Genomic DNA, 17,624 nt, shown 5'->3' on the forward strand with positions numbered 1-17,624 from the left:
GAGGAGAAAGATTACTTATTATTTAATGGAAGCATAAAGTCTTTTTCATGTTCAATAACAATCAGCTCAGACCCGTCTTATAAAAGGACGTTCACCTGCACAGTCTATTGGTCAACTGATTTGGAGAGACAGGTCTTCAGCCACACCCACTCAGTGAGCCATGAACCGCTCCCTGCTACTTGAGTGCACATGAGTGCCGATCTGACATTTTGAGCAACGTTTACTGCTTTTGAGTTATTAAAGTAACACATGTATAGGGTCTTTTGCTGCCCTGTTTAAAAAATTGTAACTGTTATTTTGGACATGGAAGATCATAAACATAGGTGTTCAAAGTTGTACAACCGTTTTGGTTTGTAGCTGCTGGCACTAACTAGCCTAGCAATGTCATCTAGAGCTAAATGAACTAGCTATACTAGTAATGAAATTAAATTGCTTAAATATCTAACATTAGTGCACTGTATTAATGTGAAGGCAGTGATTTGGAGCAGCAGCAACCAACCACATCATCTCAACCTCATTCCTTTTTGTAGTGATCAATCATAACACTATCAACTATCTCACAGCAGCAGTAAGATGTATTTATCCAAATTATTTATATATATATATATATATATATATATATATATATATATATATATATATATATATATATGATTTGGATAAATGGGGGCTCCACTTCATATATATATATATATTGTCCATTTCATCAGCCCCACTTACTATATAGGTAGTAGACTGTAGTCCATCTGTTTCTCTGCATACTTTGTTAGACTGTTCTTCAGTGGTCAGGACCCCCATGGACCCTCACAGAGCAGGTACTATTTGGGTGGTGGATCATTCTCAGCACCGCAGTAACACTGACGTGGTGGTGGTGTGTTAGTGTGTTGCGCTGGTCTGAGTGGATCAGACACAGCAGTGCTGCTGGAGTTTTTAAACACCTCAGTGTCACTGCTGGACTGAGAATAGTCCACCAACCAAAAATATTGTCCTGTGACCACTGATGAAGGACTAGAGGATGACCAACACAAACTGTGCAGCAGCAGATGAGCTATTGTCTCTGACTTTACAAGGTGGACTGACAAGGTAGAAGTGTCTAATAGGGTGGACAGTGAGTGGACAAACTGTTTAAAAACTCCAGCAGCACTGCTGTGTCTGATCCACTTGTACCAGCACAACACATACTAACACACCACAACCATGTCAGCGTTACTGCAGTGCTGAGAATGATCCACCACACAAACATTACCTGCTCTGTGAGGGTCCATGGGGGTCCTGACCACTGTAGAACAGGGTAAAAGGGGGCTAACAAAGTATGCAGAGAAACAGATGGACTACAGTCTGTAACTGTAGAACTACAAAGTGCACCTTTATAGTAAGTGGAGTTGATAAAATGGACAATGAGCATAGAAACACGGAGGTGGTCATAATGTTATGCCTGATCCACGTATATACACAGGACCCTGAACTTGTGTTGCATTAATTAAACGGACTATTGCAAACATTGCTCATAATGTTGATCATGCTGGTGCAATCCTCTGTGGCAGTGCTGCACTCAGCACAACACGTTCAAGAACTGACAAGTTCCATGTTGAGGGCAGTTTGCAGCGCACTGAGTGTGTGTGGCTACAAGTCGGAAGACCAGTCACTCTGAATCATTTGACAAACAGCCGGTGCAGGTGAATGCCCTCTTGTAAGACCTAACCCTGTGAAAAGTCAGAAGCAAAAGAAAGTAGACTGGTAAAATAAGTAATACACATATCAGAATGGGTGAAAATGAGTATTTTTTTTGGAAAATAAGTTGGATTTTACGGTCATTATTTGTATTTATGTTGGCCTTGACACTTAACACTTAACAATATAGTCAATATCACAATTTTTTATTGGTGACCTAGAAAAAGTACAGAAATATTTCTTCTTCATTTTCATTTGTCCTCAATACAATCTGCCTGTTTAAAACAATAGTGTGTACATTAGTTTTTTCACTAAATTGCTGCTTTAATTCTCTTTTAGTGTAGAATCACAGATGGTAGCACTGAATGACTGCAGAGGGAAAGGTGTGTGTGTGTTTACCTGGGCCCTGGTAGGCCTGAGGATGACCATATGAAGTGGAGCCCCAGGCATTGCTGCTGTTCTTGCCCGTCTCTGTGCCCTCTGGCTGGGCCGCCCAGTTGTTGGAGAAGCCTCCAGAGGCGTTGTTGTCGAACACTGCCCATGGGTCATTACCATTACTCAGCTGTCAGAAAAAGAGGTGAATGGTGAAGGAGTGGCAGTGAAGGAGTCACGAGGAGACTACAGTTCTGCTTTTCCATATTCAGTATTCTACATAGCTGGACGTGCGTCAATCAGCATTAAAGCAACAGTTCAGGCAAAATTTAAATGCACACAATTTTTCCTCCTCCCAAATGTAGTGTATCAGCCAAGACATGTTTAGTGACTGAAGTTTGCTTCTTTAGTTTTGCACTGGAGCTATGAGGCTAAAGTAACACTAGCATTGTGCAGATTGTATGCTTAAACACTTTCCTCAGACCGTGTAGAAATGTTAACCCCTTAAAATCTCAAGCTTATTACATATTAAGGCTTATTAATTAGTAATTACAGGGACTACAATGCAAACTGTCACAGTTATTCTTACGTCATAGAAGTCTGTGATAAAATTTGAGCATCTGCCAAATGCCATAAATGTAAATGCATATGGTCACTGTGAGAACAAAACCTTGTAACTCCAAAATAGTAACTTTAACTTGTAATGGAGGTCGATATTACAAAATTCTCCAAATAATTTTAGACCATTTTTAATGTGCATCATGAAATTTTAACACAATGCAAAAAATAGCTAGATTTTTGTGTGACATTGCCTATATGCTTCTATTACTTATTAGCAATATTAGCTTCATTTCTCCAGTGGAAAACTAAAGAAGCAAACCTTAGATACCAAACACATCTTGGCTGATCAACTACATTTTCCAGAAACTATCACTTTAAGGACTGAAACTGGTATAATCACACTACACAAACATGCCAGATCAAATGAAATTGTGTACATAAATAAACTCAAAAGACCTCAGCAGTTTCAATTCTCAGATATTCTCAAACATCTGTCCTTGTGTGCTCTTTAGTAAGGGGTTAGCTGCATCACTAAGTGTGCAGTTGGGGGCAGGGATCAAACAGAAAGGAGACCTATAGAAAAGCGGAGCTGAAGTGTGTGACTCTAAATGGACAGTATTGACGTTTGCGACATTGCCTTCTTTCAATACGAGGATTTCTAGCTTCCTGTGAGGCATTCAAAAGACATCCCACTCACATCAATATCTGACTTTAAAAACCTTCTGCCAAAACAAATCTATTATTAGGTTATTCTCCATTCAGTAGTCTTCCACTTAAACATATAAAAAGAGTGACGCTATCAAGAAAGCAAGGCTTTCAAGTAAGAGCTAGACTCTGAATGGACACTTCCGCTAGTCTATGTGTCTGCATGTGCGTATGATGACACACTCCTACAGGCAGGCATCAGTGGACTGTAGCCTTCATGGCACAAAGGGAATGGGCCAATTTCTACACAATGCAAGTTGAAGGTAAATACAAACAGCATGCAAAACAGAAGAACAGCTTGCTTTCTCTCTGTTTCTTGGTAAGTAACCAAAAGAAAACTACATGCCATGCACTGGGATCTTCACCATGCTGGGAGTTGTGTTTGTGTGTATGTGTATATCAGTCCAAGAATGCAATAACTACTTTAAAGACAAACTAACAATTCCACCAATTTTAAAAAACTTCTACATAAAATGATTTGACATGAAATAGTGTATTGTAGAGAACACTGCCAACTTGGCTGTCTTTACAATGGTTGCGATAAGAACCAGAGATTGCAATGTCTACAACACAAAATTATCCATTTTCTTGGTTGATAATGGTAAAGTAGTGGTAAATCACCCAAACTATGTTTTCTTTTGGTACTATATTACCTCTAACACCCAGTGTGTACCTCTCCACATTAAATAGCTTTTAAAAAAAACACATGTTGGGCCAAACTCATCACAAATCTAGCATAACACAATGTCCCAGGCATCAGTATATTCATAATTATTTAATGTAATAACTTTCTGTGAAGTAGCTTCTGCAGCTACCTGGGTGACCAAACTTTTTGTCTTGGGAGACCAAAGTGCAATGCTTGTGTTGGGCACGTAAGAATGCTTTAAGTTCAAAGAAGGGAAATAAGAATGCTTTAAGTTCTATATACAGTATAAAGCTGTATTTAGTATAAAGATATGCTGGCCACATCATACATCACCATGTGGCCTACAGGCCACACTTTGGACAGCCCTGTTTTAGAAGCATTAAATACTTTGGATGTCTGATTCTTATCACTACTGCTGTGCAAAATTTTGGCAAGTTTCTTTAGAACGGCACATTTCACATCAAACCGCTCTAGTTTATATCTTAGCGATTGAATTATGCGGAAATTGGTGGAATAAAAAGTGAAATTCACAACAAAAATTTGACCAAGCTATATAAGTTAGATCAGTGGTTGGTAATAATTGATCTTGTTTCACTGTTTTTTTTCTTCAAACATGATGACAGAGATTGATGAACAGTGATGGGATCATACAGTAGAAAACGGTGCTGATCAGTCTGATTGCAGGTGATAAGCATGTATGTGTCTCTTAATTGAGTCTCTTAATTGAGTCACAGGGCTGTCTGCTCCTGTGTCAGTGTGTGAAGATTGTGCAGAGGATGGGAAGGGGGGGGGTGCTGGGGGCGGAGTGATGGCAGAATGGGACAGGGGGTCTTCATGCATGGCCCCGGGACCCGTCCTGCACTGTGGTTACCTCATCAGGGGAAGTCGGGGAGACGGGGGTGAGGGGGGTGTCAGGGCTTTCCACCTGAACTACATCCACCTTAAAGGAGAAATTTGACATCATCACAATGGGCCTGCAAGGAAAGGGTTAACCCTGCAACAGCCACTTAGACACGAGGTCTGCGTGTCATTTTGTAATCGGCAACATTTCCAAAAAACGACCCAATGTTCTCTTTCTGGGAAAAATTCTGCACCGTGTGTTAAACGAAAATGCTCCAAGCATGTAGATGTTTTGCCTGCAGAGCTGAAAAGACTACTTGATACAGAATTTTGTCTGTTACTTTCTCATTTCTAACTGGACGTGGTGTATGCACTTTCATGAACCTGCTCTTATTAGTTTGTTGGAAATTTTTTTCCAAGCATTCAAGAATTTTGTCTGGAACATTTAGTAGTTAGATAATGTGTTTCACAGGAGTCTGTTTTTATAGTAGCATCAACTGGACAATCACATGCCCCTCCACATTGTGTGAAGCCAATTGTCTGGGGCTGGTCAAAACAAGAAAAACAACCCAGGGCTCACCCGAATGCTATTGGCAAATTACAAAATGATGACAAGTCCTGAGAGGTCTATACGCTCAAACTAATATAGCTGTGCATCAGTCATGCATTAATACAACTATGCATCAGTCATGCATCAAAATTACATAGGCTATATGAAGGGTGACAAAGTAGGGCACTGTATAATGCGTTGTTACAGTTTTATGACCCGTGACTAAAAAACTGTATGAAACGTGCTGGTCCTGTTTGGCCCAAAACCAAGTCTTTTCATCAGGTCACTACTGCTGCCAATACTGATCCAATATATTAACAAAGTGCATCTCTACCTCTTACAGTCACATCCCACCTGATCGATATGGTTGTAAATACACTGTACATTTAGTTCACAAACTCTGGATATTTATATACTATGCGTTTGGCCAGTAAAGTAACTGTGAGAACCCAGTGAAATTAGTGGATATCCTGGTGGATTTAACCACAGCATTTAAATATTTTAGACTGCGTGTTAATGAAGATTAACTAGCAATGCTTTTGTGGCAAAAAGCAAACATACACAATCTGACAGTCTTAGGAAGACAGTCGAAAGCAGTTTTTAGTAAATTCAATCTAATCCATATAAGAAAAACTGTAAATAAGAACTAGGCCAGGTTATGCACTCCTAAATATTACTTACTTCTTATATAAGATTTCAGTGAACTTTTAATTCTGACTGTCTGGCAGCTCTTTTTCAAGTATTTCTTAAGCTGATAAATGTGACAGCTGAGATGATGACAGCTATAATTTCTCATCATTAGTGACTACAGTTCACTACAGTAACCTCTAAAAACGAATCACAGCTTCCATGGAAATGTCACAGACACACACGCATGCTCACGTACACACTCACACACACTCACACTCACACACACACACACATACATACACACATACACACACACACACACTGCAGCTGCTTTCACTTCTGTATCAGAGACAGAACTTCTGACAAGATATGGTCAACAACTTCTGCTATTACACCTCACTGTCCCTTCACCCATGCAAAGTCTAGATTTAGACAATTCCCTATATTTACATAAGAAAAAAAACAAAAAGAAGATCAATCTCTTTAATTGATCATTATACAGCCTCACTGTCAGAAGTTGTTTCTCCAAAATGGTCATTTTACAGGAAGGAAAAATGTTCTAATCACTTTTAATGTAAGTTAATGTAAATATAATTTTGGACCATTTCTATTGGTCCATTCACAAAACAATGATGATATATGAACTAAGCTATTTAAAAGATCTGGATTGGTCTCAATCACATTATTCCACACATTTAAAATGAATTTGTACACTAAAGTGTCGGCTCTTAATTGAGTGATCATTTGACTGAATGTGTTTAAAAAACAATCAGGCAAATCCACACGTTCCAAGTGATCTGTGTATATCACAGGCTCTCTATACCCCCATTACTGTTATGATTTTATGGTTTGAACTTTTTAAAATTGTAATCCTATAATGGTTACATATTGGCAAAGGGATTGAATTGCAACTTGAGGCAATGAAACGAGAGAAGCAGGCTTTGGTTGCCTTTAGAGAGGCCTTAAGATGTGGTGTTTTTAAAACGTAAGCCAAATACAGTTTTCAAGTCATAAAGCTGAGAATTCTATTTGAATTGTGCAGCATTAAGTGGCACAGTGTAATCAACTGAAGCAATATGTGCTAAAATTCATTTTAAGATCTCAACATGAAAATGCAAGAATATTCACATTAATGTAATTACAACCAGCACTGTACAGCTTTAAAATGATACTGGTTTAATTTTTTAAGGTACTTGTCGTGTCACAGCGGAACTACTTCTTACTATAAAGTAATATTATCTGAAGCACCATCTGTTAAACAAGGCCACCAAATTTGTATTTTAGATGACCAGCATGAAAAAGGTGACTAGTTCCCTTTCATTCTACTTTACTTCCACAGTGAGGACCTTGCACTAACACTCATTTTACCTTTACAATGCCTCCTCCCAACACAAATTCTTGAGCTTCTATAAAAACATTTATGCATTTAAAGAAGAATCTAGAAGTTATCAGATAATCATATTGTTCACAGCATGAAAATAACAGTGTTATATTGTACGGGCCTTTATGTAAATAATCTTAATGGGGACATTCACTCTTATGCTTTTACAGATATTAGTAGATTTGCTGGTTTAATGGTGTCCAAATCGATAAACGCATCAATTCACAAAACATCTCTCGGAAGGATCTCAAGAGACTGCAACAGAGAAAGAGAGCACTGTTCAAAATGACAACATGCTGGCAAGTGGTTTGTCACACAGTCTGTCTTGCATGTCCTGACTGCTTCCTCCAGCAAACACAGCAAGTCAAATCAAGCTCTTTGTTTACTGTTTACAGTCTACTGAAGTAACCCTTTCTCACAATATCATAACAAAGGCAAAGCAACTCCCACTCACTCATAGCTGCATTATAATTACAGTCCAGGTTCGTCCCCTGTGAGAACTGAAGATAAAAACTTTAGATGCCCCTGGCCAAATGACATGTTTAGTTGATTTTCTAAGTGAAAATTAGTGAACGCATCCTCTACAGAGAACACACATGTGCACATTTTAAGGCACAATTACTGTTTATTTGCTGCATTTAACATACTGGAAAAAAATAAACATAAAATGTGAACATAAAATGTGACCTGTACAAGAGTTATGGCACATTTTACATTAAACATTTTTTTTTCCCTAGTTTGTTAAACTCAGCAGACAGTTAGAAATAGTGCACTAAAATCTTCAGAAAAATGCAATGTTCAAGTTCTCTCTTTGTAGAGGATATGTTAATCATTTAGAGGTTCAACAAAACATATAATTTGACTTTGGGTGTTCAAACTTTTGAATTCGACTGTATATCTAATTATATGCCAGTTTAGTCACATCTGAGTCCACCCACTAGCTAGGTCTGCTCCAATCACTTGATGATCCCAAGCTGGGGGGGTGAAGTCTCCACAGGGGCCCATGTTGGCTAGCACATGCTAAGTGATAGCGGAAGAGGGAGGGCCATCCTTCCCACCAAGAGAGAGTGAGGACTACTAGCACTGTCGGGTATAGAACTCACAATCCCCTAAAGATTCCACTGATTTTTTAAAATGTCTGTGTAATTAAATGGTTAAGATGTAAACTAAGTCTTTCAGTGTGGTTTGATGTAAAATGCTCCTTTTTAAAGAAGACTTGTTCACAGTAGTGGTGATTAGAACCAGAAATGTAAATGTCTCTAGAAGATTCCTCACAAAAATATATATAAACTTTTGGCCACCCCTGCTTCCTATCACCATCAATGTAAAGAAATCAATGTTGGTAAGTTTCCCTACAATGAACAATTTTACATCAAACCACTCTGAATGACTGTTTTCTCAACAACAGAATTATGCAGGAATTTTGTAAAATTGATGGAATTCCCCTTTAAGCTGGTAGCTTTTCAAAAAATGAAATAACGAAACAAAACTGAACTACTGTCGAGCACACTGTTATGAATATACTTAAACATAACTTGCTGTACATCTCAACACCGCTAAAGGCTCCATGCAGTGATGCAGACAACCATGCAACACTAGGTGGACCAATCACAGTCAGGGGTGAGGCTGCATCACAAACAACGCAGTGTTTAGGAGTTTTGCTAAGTAGCTGCGGCACACCACACCAGACAAACTAAAACCAGCGTGTTGTTTTGGCTAAACAGAGGTAACTTCGCTTTGAAGCACTGTTTTAGTTTGAAGCATACTGCTGGCTTTATGCCCTTCATATTCAACTCTTATTTGATCTTTTATATCTATTTTCTATGATACTGAAATATATTATATAAAATAGATTCAGATCCTTTTTCTTTGTCTTCTTCTCCCTTAATATTTGTTAACAGTTTTTTTTTTGTGAATTACATGTCTGAATCTGTTTGATCGGTTTTATTTTAATATGCCTGTTTGACCACAGCTAGCTTACGTTCACGTATCTGCATGTTTCAGAGTAAGGAGTTTTACAGGCTGGATTGGAATCTCCCTTCCTCTTCTGCTGACTCACTTCCTGCAGAAAGCTGAACAGTGAACAGTGTCTGAGTGGGCGAGAGATGGCCCGAGCGCTGGTCAAAGACAGAGAAAAAATGACCACATTCCAGTGTCTTGAAGAAGGTCGTTCTGGTTTCATTGGTCTGCAGTGAAGACCAAGCTGGAGCAGAGAGGGCTGTATTTAAAGAGCAGAGGAAGAAGGGAAGGGAGAGTTGTGACTGCTCACCTGACTTTGCGTGTTGCAGGCTGGGGCCGGGGCTGGGGCTGGGGCCGGGGCCGGGACATGAGTGTCAAAGAAGGACAGGTCAAGGGGGGGCACACTTCCTCCTCCTGATAAAGGCTGGGGCTTACCAAGCTGGGGAGAGACAAACATTAAAAGGCCTAAACAATATATTCAACATATCATTTGGTGATAATATCAGGAAGTATTAGGTGCAAACCCCAGTAATTTTCTATGTAATGTCCATCTGCTGCATCTGTAGTGTATGGGTGATCACCATGGACAGTAATTTCAATGCATCTCCTGCTGTATTACTTCACACATATGTAAAAGAAGCCAAACCACCTACTCTCGTCTATTATCACATCAGAATTTCCTGTAATTGATCATATGCTGCTCAAACATCAGACAGAAATTAGGTTAAAAAATGCTGGAATATTCCCTTAAAGTTCATGGATTAATTGGTATCAGCAAAATCCCCAATAATAACACAGCAAGGTCTATAATTGGTTCATTTCATGTTATAATAAACTGATTTCACTTATTAAAGGCTCAAAAATGGTCTCATGTGGTTGGTAAATACAATCATGGTCAAAGTAACAGAAACACATAACATGCAGCCAGCCAGTCAACCTCTAGCTCGAGGATAACATGTTATAACATGATGAAAAATAAAAAAAAATAACATCTAACAAAACCACTAACAATGCTGAGAAGCAATATATATTTTTTTGTTTTTGTTTTTTTAATTTGAGGGTTGTCCCATTTTGTAGGGCAAGATTTCAACCACTAACCCTTGTAATTCAGCTCCAAGGTGTTAAGGGTGATACTCGAAAACAAGGGGTAGGGGTAAAAAGAAGAAATGGGATTGGGCCCAAATTACCACTACAAGTCCTCCAGTCTTCTCATACTGGGGCTGAATCTCAAAGCTCCCTGCTCCCTACATAGTACACTATGTAGGGATTTAAATACTGGCTCCTGCACCCCAACAGTGCATAATATAGTAAACAAACAGTCATTCAGTCACATCCACACTGGACAAATAGTGCACTATTTGGCTGCTATTTGATGTTTTTGCTGGGTTTGATGTTTCTTAAGGCAGATCTGACTGAAACAGAAATTTGAAGCATGGGAGTCTTACAAGTGACATTCTTTAGACTTTCATACTGCCATTTTACAGTGAATCATATAGTGACTACTTTAATTCAAGCCTGTGATATTAATGATGAGTTTTTTTGCATGTTTTCTATCTTTTAGCCTGTTACTCAGCTGACCAGCAGAGTTCTAGTTGTTGACCCCTTAGTTTAAACAAAAGCAGGTTCTTGCTTCATCAGTACACTTGGTGGGTCATGCAAACAGCACTAGAGTCAAAACGTATTCAGTTAACAGCACCACAATTTTTTTTGTGCAGGAATACAAAGTTCAGTTGTCGTGAGGTGGTCATAAGTATGCTTATATTAAGAATTTTACAACGGCCTTGAATGCGGCTTAGCCAATCAGATTTCAGGACCGGAAATATCTGTTTCATAATCATCAATTTTGAGATGAGCTTTTGTCCTAAAATGGTGGAGGCATACATGCAGGCACACAAAGCAAAACAGTCCCCATAGAAAACTTGTTTATTCATATTTGCCACTATTTTACTACCATCAACATTACACAAAAACTGAGAAGACCTGTGTAGGTTCACTGGTGGTTTGAATGGTAAATAAAATATTTATATTTGTGTTGTAGATATTATGACCCCTGGTTCCTTATCAACACCACTATAAAGAAATCCAAGCCACTGAACCATTTCACATCAAACCACTCTGAATGACTTTGTTTACATGGCAGCAAAAAGTTGAATTGTTGGTTGAATTATGCTGAAATTTTGAAAAGCTGATCCCCTTTAAGATGTTTTTCCCCAACTCACTGTCTACAGAGGCGATCTGTGAAAGGAAACCCCATTGAAACAGCTGAAGGTAGAATGTACTTGTAGAGAAGTGTGCACATGTTTGGCTGGTAGAGATGTGTGGTGAAGGCTGTGTGTGCAGCTGTGAGAGACAGTGAGCAGGAGCCAAGCTTCCACAGCAAGCATCAAGCACAAACAGCCTTCATGGCTCCACTGTGTGTTTACACTGAGAAGGAGCTGTTTACCAAGTCTGCATCTGTTCATCCTCACCAAACAGACATCTCAGCCTTCCCTACAGCATTTAGCCTTAATAACAACAGCTACAGAAACGAGCAGACACAAATGCTTTTAAAATTACAATCCGATCTGACAGACATACAACATTTGGGACATTTTCAAAGTGCCTTTAATAGAAATAAGCATGTTTTCTTTGTCAGATGTGACTCAACTTGAAAACTGATTTAAATGACAAACATAATGTTTTCTTCTTTTTGGATATGACAATGACACCTGGCTGAGTAATTTAAACATAAAATTGAATGATTTAATTGATACTAAACTTAATTTCAGTAACATTTTCCAATTTAAGTGACCAAATTCTTAATATCATGGCACAGCTAGGTTTAATAATAAACCCGTAAATTTTTTTATTTCAGATTAAGTATTTCAAGGCTTATTAAGAAATATTCTCTTGGCAAAACAGTGTTTTGCAATTTTATCTCATTACCACAACACACTGACAGCACTGATGTTTTCTTTTTTACTTGTGTCACAGAACATTTTTTTTTTTTTTGCTTTGGTTCACATCCTTACAGTTAACAGTTAACAAAGAAATCATTACAGAAACAGATTCAACAGTTAAAAATAATACTGTTATTTTTTTCTAATGATAATATTAAAAAAAATTACAAATTCCAGTAATGAAAAACATGTGTCGACATTGTTTGGGGATGGGGATTAGAGTTCACAGTAAAATTAACCATTCTGAACTCCAGTCGATCAACTAAATCATATGAAAACTGTTCATCTACATGATACTTACGACACTTAAATATTTATGGATGTGTTTAAGGAGGTTTCATGAGAATGACCCGATAATGTCAGTTTCAGCTTGTGCTTTTAACAATAGTTTGGAAAATAAAACTTTTAAATCATTATATTGACAATACTTGCTTTTCAGACCAAGGAAGACACTTTGATGAACACAAAGCTGAAAGCTGTACCTAAATATACCCCAACGTGTGATTTCAGTTATATTTAAGAGGCTTAGGTGAAGCTACTTTTTGCAAGTTAACAGATGCTTTTAATTCTGGAACGTCCCTTTATTTTGTAATAAGAAGCTTTTTCAACCACCAAATAAAATCTGAAACATTTTCTTACTGTGTAAAATAGTAAAAGCTCAACTGGATAACGTACATGTGTCAATAACACCTTCTGACAGTCCACCTTCTGATGCTCCATGGGCAAAAATAATGCTAAATGTTGTTTCATGTCTTCATTTTTACAAACTGTTTTTTTTTTTTTTTTAATTTTGCATTCCACCTTAACTGGGCAGCAGTTACATTCTGCCAACTGTACAGGTACCTGAGCATAACTGCTGCACCTTTAAGATGAAACAGGAATTTAAAATAAGACGTCAACTCCAGCTTCACTGGAAGTCATTTGTCGCATACTCTCATGCCACAAACCATCAGACACTACAGTCATGCTTCAATGCCAGCTGATCCACAGCTTATCACTGTGGTCTCGTCTGATGCATCTGACCTGAATCAGGTGACTTCTTAGGCGGAAGCATGGCAACCGGTCTGGTATCTATTCCTATGTGTCCACTGACATAAAAATCAAAGGCCTCTTTTTCACTGCAGGGCCGAATGGGTCTGTGCATGGAGTGTAACTGTTCCACTGGCATTTCTGAATGGACAACATTTGAGAGGGAACGTTTAAAACTGGTCTCAGCATGGCTTTTTCGGCATGGTTAGCTAATTGTGAACAGGGTCACATTCGGTGGGATGACACAGCGCTTATGTCGGTGTTGTGCCACCATCTTGCTGTGTTATTTCACACCTGAAGTTCAGTTCGCTCACACAGATGCCAGTCAAATAACAGCAGTGCACGATTTTTAAATCCACCATACAACAAATGTCCAAGCTTAATCTAACACTAGTGTCTAGATGTTAAACAGTGCTACTAACCAGAAGAGAGTAACTGGTTAGCATTAGCTTAGCTTGCATGCTGCCAGCTCTGCTCACAACAGAACAAGTTTAAATGATCATGATGTTAATGACTCAGCTCTTAGGAAGCAAAGTCGAGTGACCAGTGTTAGAGGGAAAGAAAGCTGAAATCAAACCTGCCCTGTGGTGTTCGGAGCTGTAGCCTCCTAGCTAAAATAAAGCTCAGCTAACACCTCAGTACTGGTTCGATTTGACTAGCTAGTGCTCTGCTGTCACAAGTATAGACAAAAAAATCTTATAACAGCAGGAGCTGGCTGTCGGCTGATTGGTGTTGGAGTGATAGCAAACCAAAATCAAACCTGTTCTGCAGTGTTTTAAGCTGTAGCCTGCTAGCTTAAGCTAACCTGAGCGTACTGAGACTCCCACCAGCGAAATGATGCTTAAAAAACCTCTATTTAGAGGATAAAGACTCATGTCTAAGAGCACGTCAAATATTTGGTGTTAAAGTGACAGAAAGATAATAACAGAATTTGTTCTGTGGTGCTTTGAGCTGTACCTTGCTAGGCTATGCTAATGCTAACATAGTAAGCCGGCAACCCAGCAACTGTACTGTACAATCCACCTCATTACAGGTGTGGTTCCAGTAACATGATTTTCAAATACCACCTGGTTCAGAGGATAAAGAATCTGATACCACGCCGAGAGACTGGTGTTGGAGTGACAGACGGAATCAAACGTGTTGTGGTGGGTGGTGCTTGTGAGCAGCCATTGGCCTGTTAACAGTCAGCCAATATCTTATGTAGTTTTCTTCAATATTTCCTGGTTCTGATTTAGCACCATAACAGAAGAAGGAAAACAAAAACTGTGTCTGTATCAGTGTGCGAAATGTCACAGTCCAGCCCTGAAACTACCTGAATCTTAAGTGGAGGCCAAAGTTTACTATTTCACATGCAATGGACTAGACAGTGGGAGGTGATCGATGATCCTCTACTTTTTTATCTTCATTTAAAACATGGCTGAAACATCCCTGACTCGACCACTCAGCTAAATGGGATAACGTTAGCGTGGTTAGTACTGTTTGTATGTCACATTTTCTGTGCTTATTTGTGGCGTACCAGTACAACAATTATGACAACTTCATTGAGATACAGTATACAACCCATTTCCCCTATACACTCTCTAAAACTGGCCTTTTTTGATTCATGCACTTGTTCAGTGTTATGGAGGGAAACAATTTCCATGATATACTCCCATAAAAAACACAATATGATGTAATTTATCACAATAACATATTGTCATATCACCACCCCACCAACACACCCACCAACTGATTGGCACCCAGAAGACAACTTGTACAAGTATCCAAAAACACACTCAAAATATTTTTATTCTCTTTCCTCATTACGCTGCACCATCAAAGTGATGTTTTCCATTCCATGCACACTTTATCTTCCTTTTACTACAGATGGTGCTGATTTAATACCTAGTATCAAATGTTGGTGAGCATATCAGAGGAATATCTGATGCTGTAATAAATCCAGCCTGAAATATGACAGAACAACTTGAAGTGCAACATAACAAAGAAAAGTCAAGTAGGTCACTTAACAACAGTAGCCTCACGTAGCTTATCACTGACATAAGAACGAGTAATTAACTAAGTGTCACGTTAAAATTACAATCCCTTTCTTTCAAGCAGCCAACTCTGGCACACATTTAAATTCAGACATTCATGCATTTGGCAAACACTCTTATCTAGAGTGCCTTACAATTGAATCATGTTACAAATGTATGCAAACATAACATTAAGGCCACCGCACATCAGGCGCATTGCATCATGTGAGGCCTAATTCGCACATATAAGTATCACCTAATTCTGTGTGGTGTGAGCAACGTGGAAAGTCCTGCTTTTCATTTTGGGGCCCCTGTTAAACTGGTCAGTGTATTTACACAGGCTGCATGTGCGAAGCGGCAGAGCGTCCCAGGCGTCGCGCTGAAGTGGCACAGTTTTAGAGAATAGACCTGGCGCCGATTTTTTCACATAGCAAAACACACTAAAATAAGCCATGAAAATCAATGAAAATTAAAAACAGTATTTTTTCATTTTATTTAATTCATGACGAAATACTACTTAAACATTCCGTGCTGCAAACAGGTTTCCCGATTGTATGTTGAAACTTTTGTCTAACCATAAGTCAGAATGCTGTCAAGGATAAACAAATATACTGTGCGCTTTTATAAATGATATTTTTGTTGAGTGAAGTGACTGATTGACCATTTATCTGTCTGGAAAAACGAATGTCTGTATAACTTTCTCGCTGCTCTACTCCGCAGCACAAACGCTGTATGAATGAAAGGCCAGCGTGTTCGAGCTGTAGTGCTCACGCTGCCACGTCACTCAAGCCATGAAGAAGCAGTATGTCTAAATCAGGCCCAGGAGATAAAGTACAAGCCATACCTATACTACATAGAATGCCAAAGACAGCGTGCTGATCAACAATAAGCTCATGTTAATTTTTACACTATACTTGTACAGATTTAATAAAATAAAACTTTCAGCACATTTACATCACGTTTGTCATCAGTTAACTACCTCTTCACAAACTTCATGCTGAAAGACTGAAAAGCTGGACTAGTAACACTGAGTGAAGTTAATTGCTATTAGCGTTTGTCTGATTAGCTAAAAGACTGACTGCCTTTCATACTACATACTCTTTAAATTCAATACATACACATCACACAACAGACTACTTCTGTGGTCTTAATACAGCCTCATTTTTATGTTGTAACAGCAGAATGCTGAGTGGGACACTGAGAAATTCAACAGCGCTCGCAAATACCAGTACCAGAATGCATTAACACCAAACGCCTATGCCAGGGTGCATTAAAGACAATGGTTCTGTAATTCTGAACACTGTGCAACATGGCGCATCTGGGGTGCAGCTGCCTAGACCCTCACTCAAGGATGCTTTGATAAAGAGTGGAGGACAGTCTGCTGCGTTGAGGACAGCAGTGTTACCCACTACACTCCACAAACCACAAATCAGTGCTTGTTTAAGAACCTAGAACCTCATGTACCCAAAACAAGAATCGTGCATTGTGCTAAATTTCCTTTTAGTGAAAGTGCTTAGCTAAATTAAAAAAAAGCTGTGATATTGTAGTTTTGTATTTGTATTAGTGCAAAAGCAGCTTTTCCTGTGCGTTATTGTAGTGTTTGAGCACAGTACTTTTACATTCTCACCTTGAGTCAAGTTCTTCATTTAAAAATAGCTCATTCTAAAACGCAATGTTTGTATCAGGCCATACTCAAGGTTTCAGAATTATTATAGGAAAAGAAAAAGTGGCCTTGTGCAATCTAGAATAACAACAAATGGCACACACAGGGCATACTGGTTTGTAAATATGTCAGCTGGGCCAATCCGGGCCACAAGGAAAGAAAAGGCTTCCTGCTGAATTTGGCAAACACCCTCTTGTGGTAGTTTCCGTCCTTTTCAGGAAATGTCACACACAAACACACCCTCAGTTGTGTGTATGTGTGCGAATAATGTCTAGCTTTATGAGCCTGTGTGCCCTTCGGCCGCTCAGTTATCCTTACCTCAACATAGTCCTCTGGCACCAGGCCAATTTCTCCTCTTGAGTTCTGAGCCTCTATCCAGCCTCCTCCAATGTTCTGACAAAAGAGGCACAGACACTCAGTTTTATAGGAAACACAGATGTTAATGATAAACTGATTAACTGTTAAACAACAAATACTTCAATGTTTGATCATTTATTTTGGTTAAAAAGTTTAGTTCATTTCTGATAAACAGCTGATATTTGAATAGTCAAACGTTTCATTCAACCTTAAGGGGTGCTTTTGAATTGTATGCATGAGAGTGAAGAGCGCAATTTAGTCCGGAAGCCCTACTTAGTGATGCACAGCTCCAGGTTTTCTGGAGTCGAC

General features: G+C 38.9%; 1 protein-coding gene across 4 annotated transcripts in view; it reads right to left on the bottom strand.

Annotated features, from left to right (window-relative positions):
* Positions 1-17,624, bottom strand: part of snx9b (sorting nexin 9b) — a 36,963-nt gene that overhangs the window by 16,075 nt on the left and 3,264 nt on the right. For 2 of the 4 annotated variants that reach the window (XM_036582040.1, XM_036582041.1), the window contains exons 3-6: positions 17,277-17,351; positions 9,626-9,754; positions 4,827-4,895; positions 2,071-2,233 (exon numbers count right to left, since the gene is read on the bottom strand). In XM_036582040.1, coding sequence (XP_036437933.1) covers positions 2,071-2,233; positions 4,827-4,895; positions 9,626-9,754; positions 17,277-17,351 — 436 coding nt within the window. The remainder of the gene's footprint in view (positions 1-2,070; positions 2,234-4,826; positions 4,896-9,625; positions 9,755-17,276; positions 17,352-17,624) is intronic. The other 2 variants (XM_036582042.1, XM_036582043.1) reach the window with 1 other exon arrangement.

This window comes from Colossoma macropomum, unplaced genomic scaffold (genome assembly GCF_904425465.1).
Source record: "Colossoma macropomum unplaced genomic scaffold, Colossoma_macropomum, whole genome shotgun sequence".
Taxonomy (NCBI): Eukaryota; Metazoa; Chordata; class Actinopteri; order Characiformes; family Serrasalmidae; genus Colossoma; species Colossoma macropomum.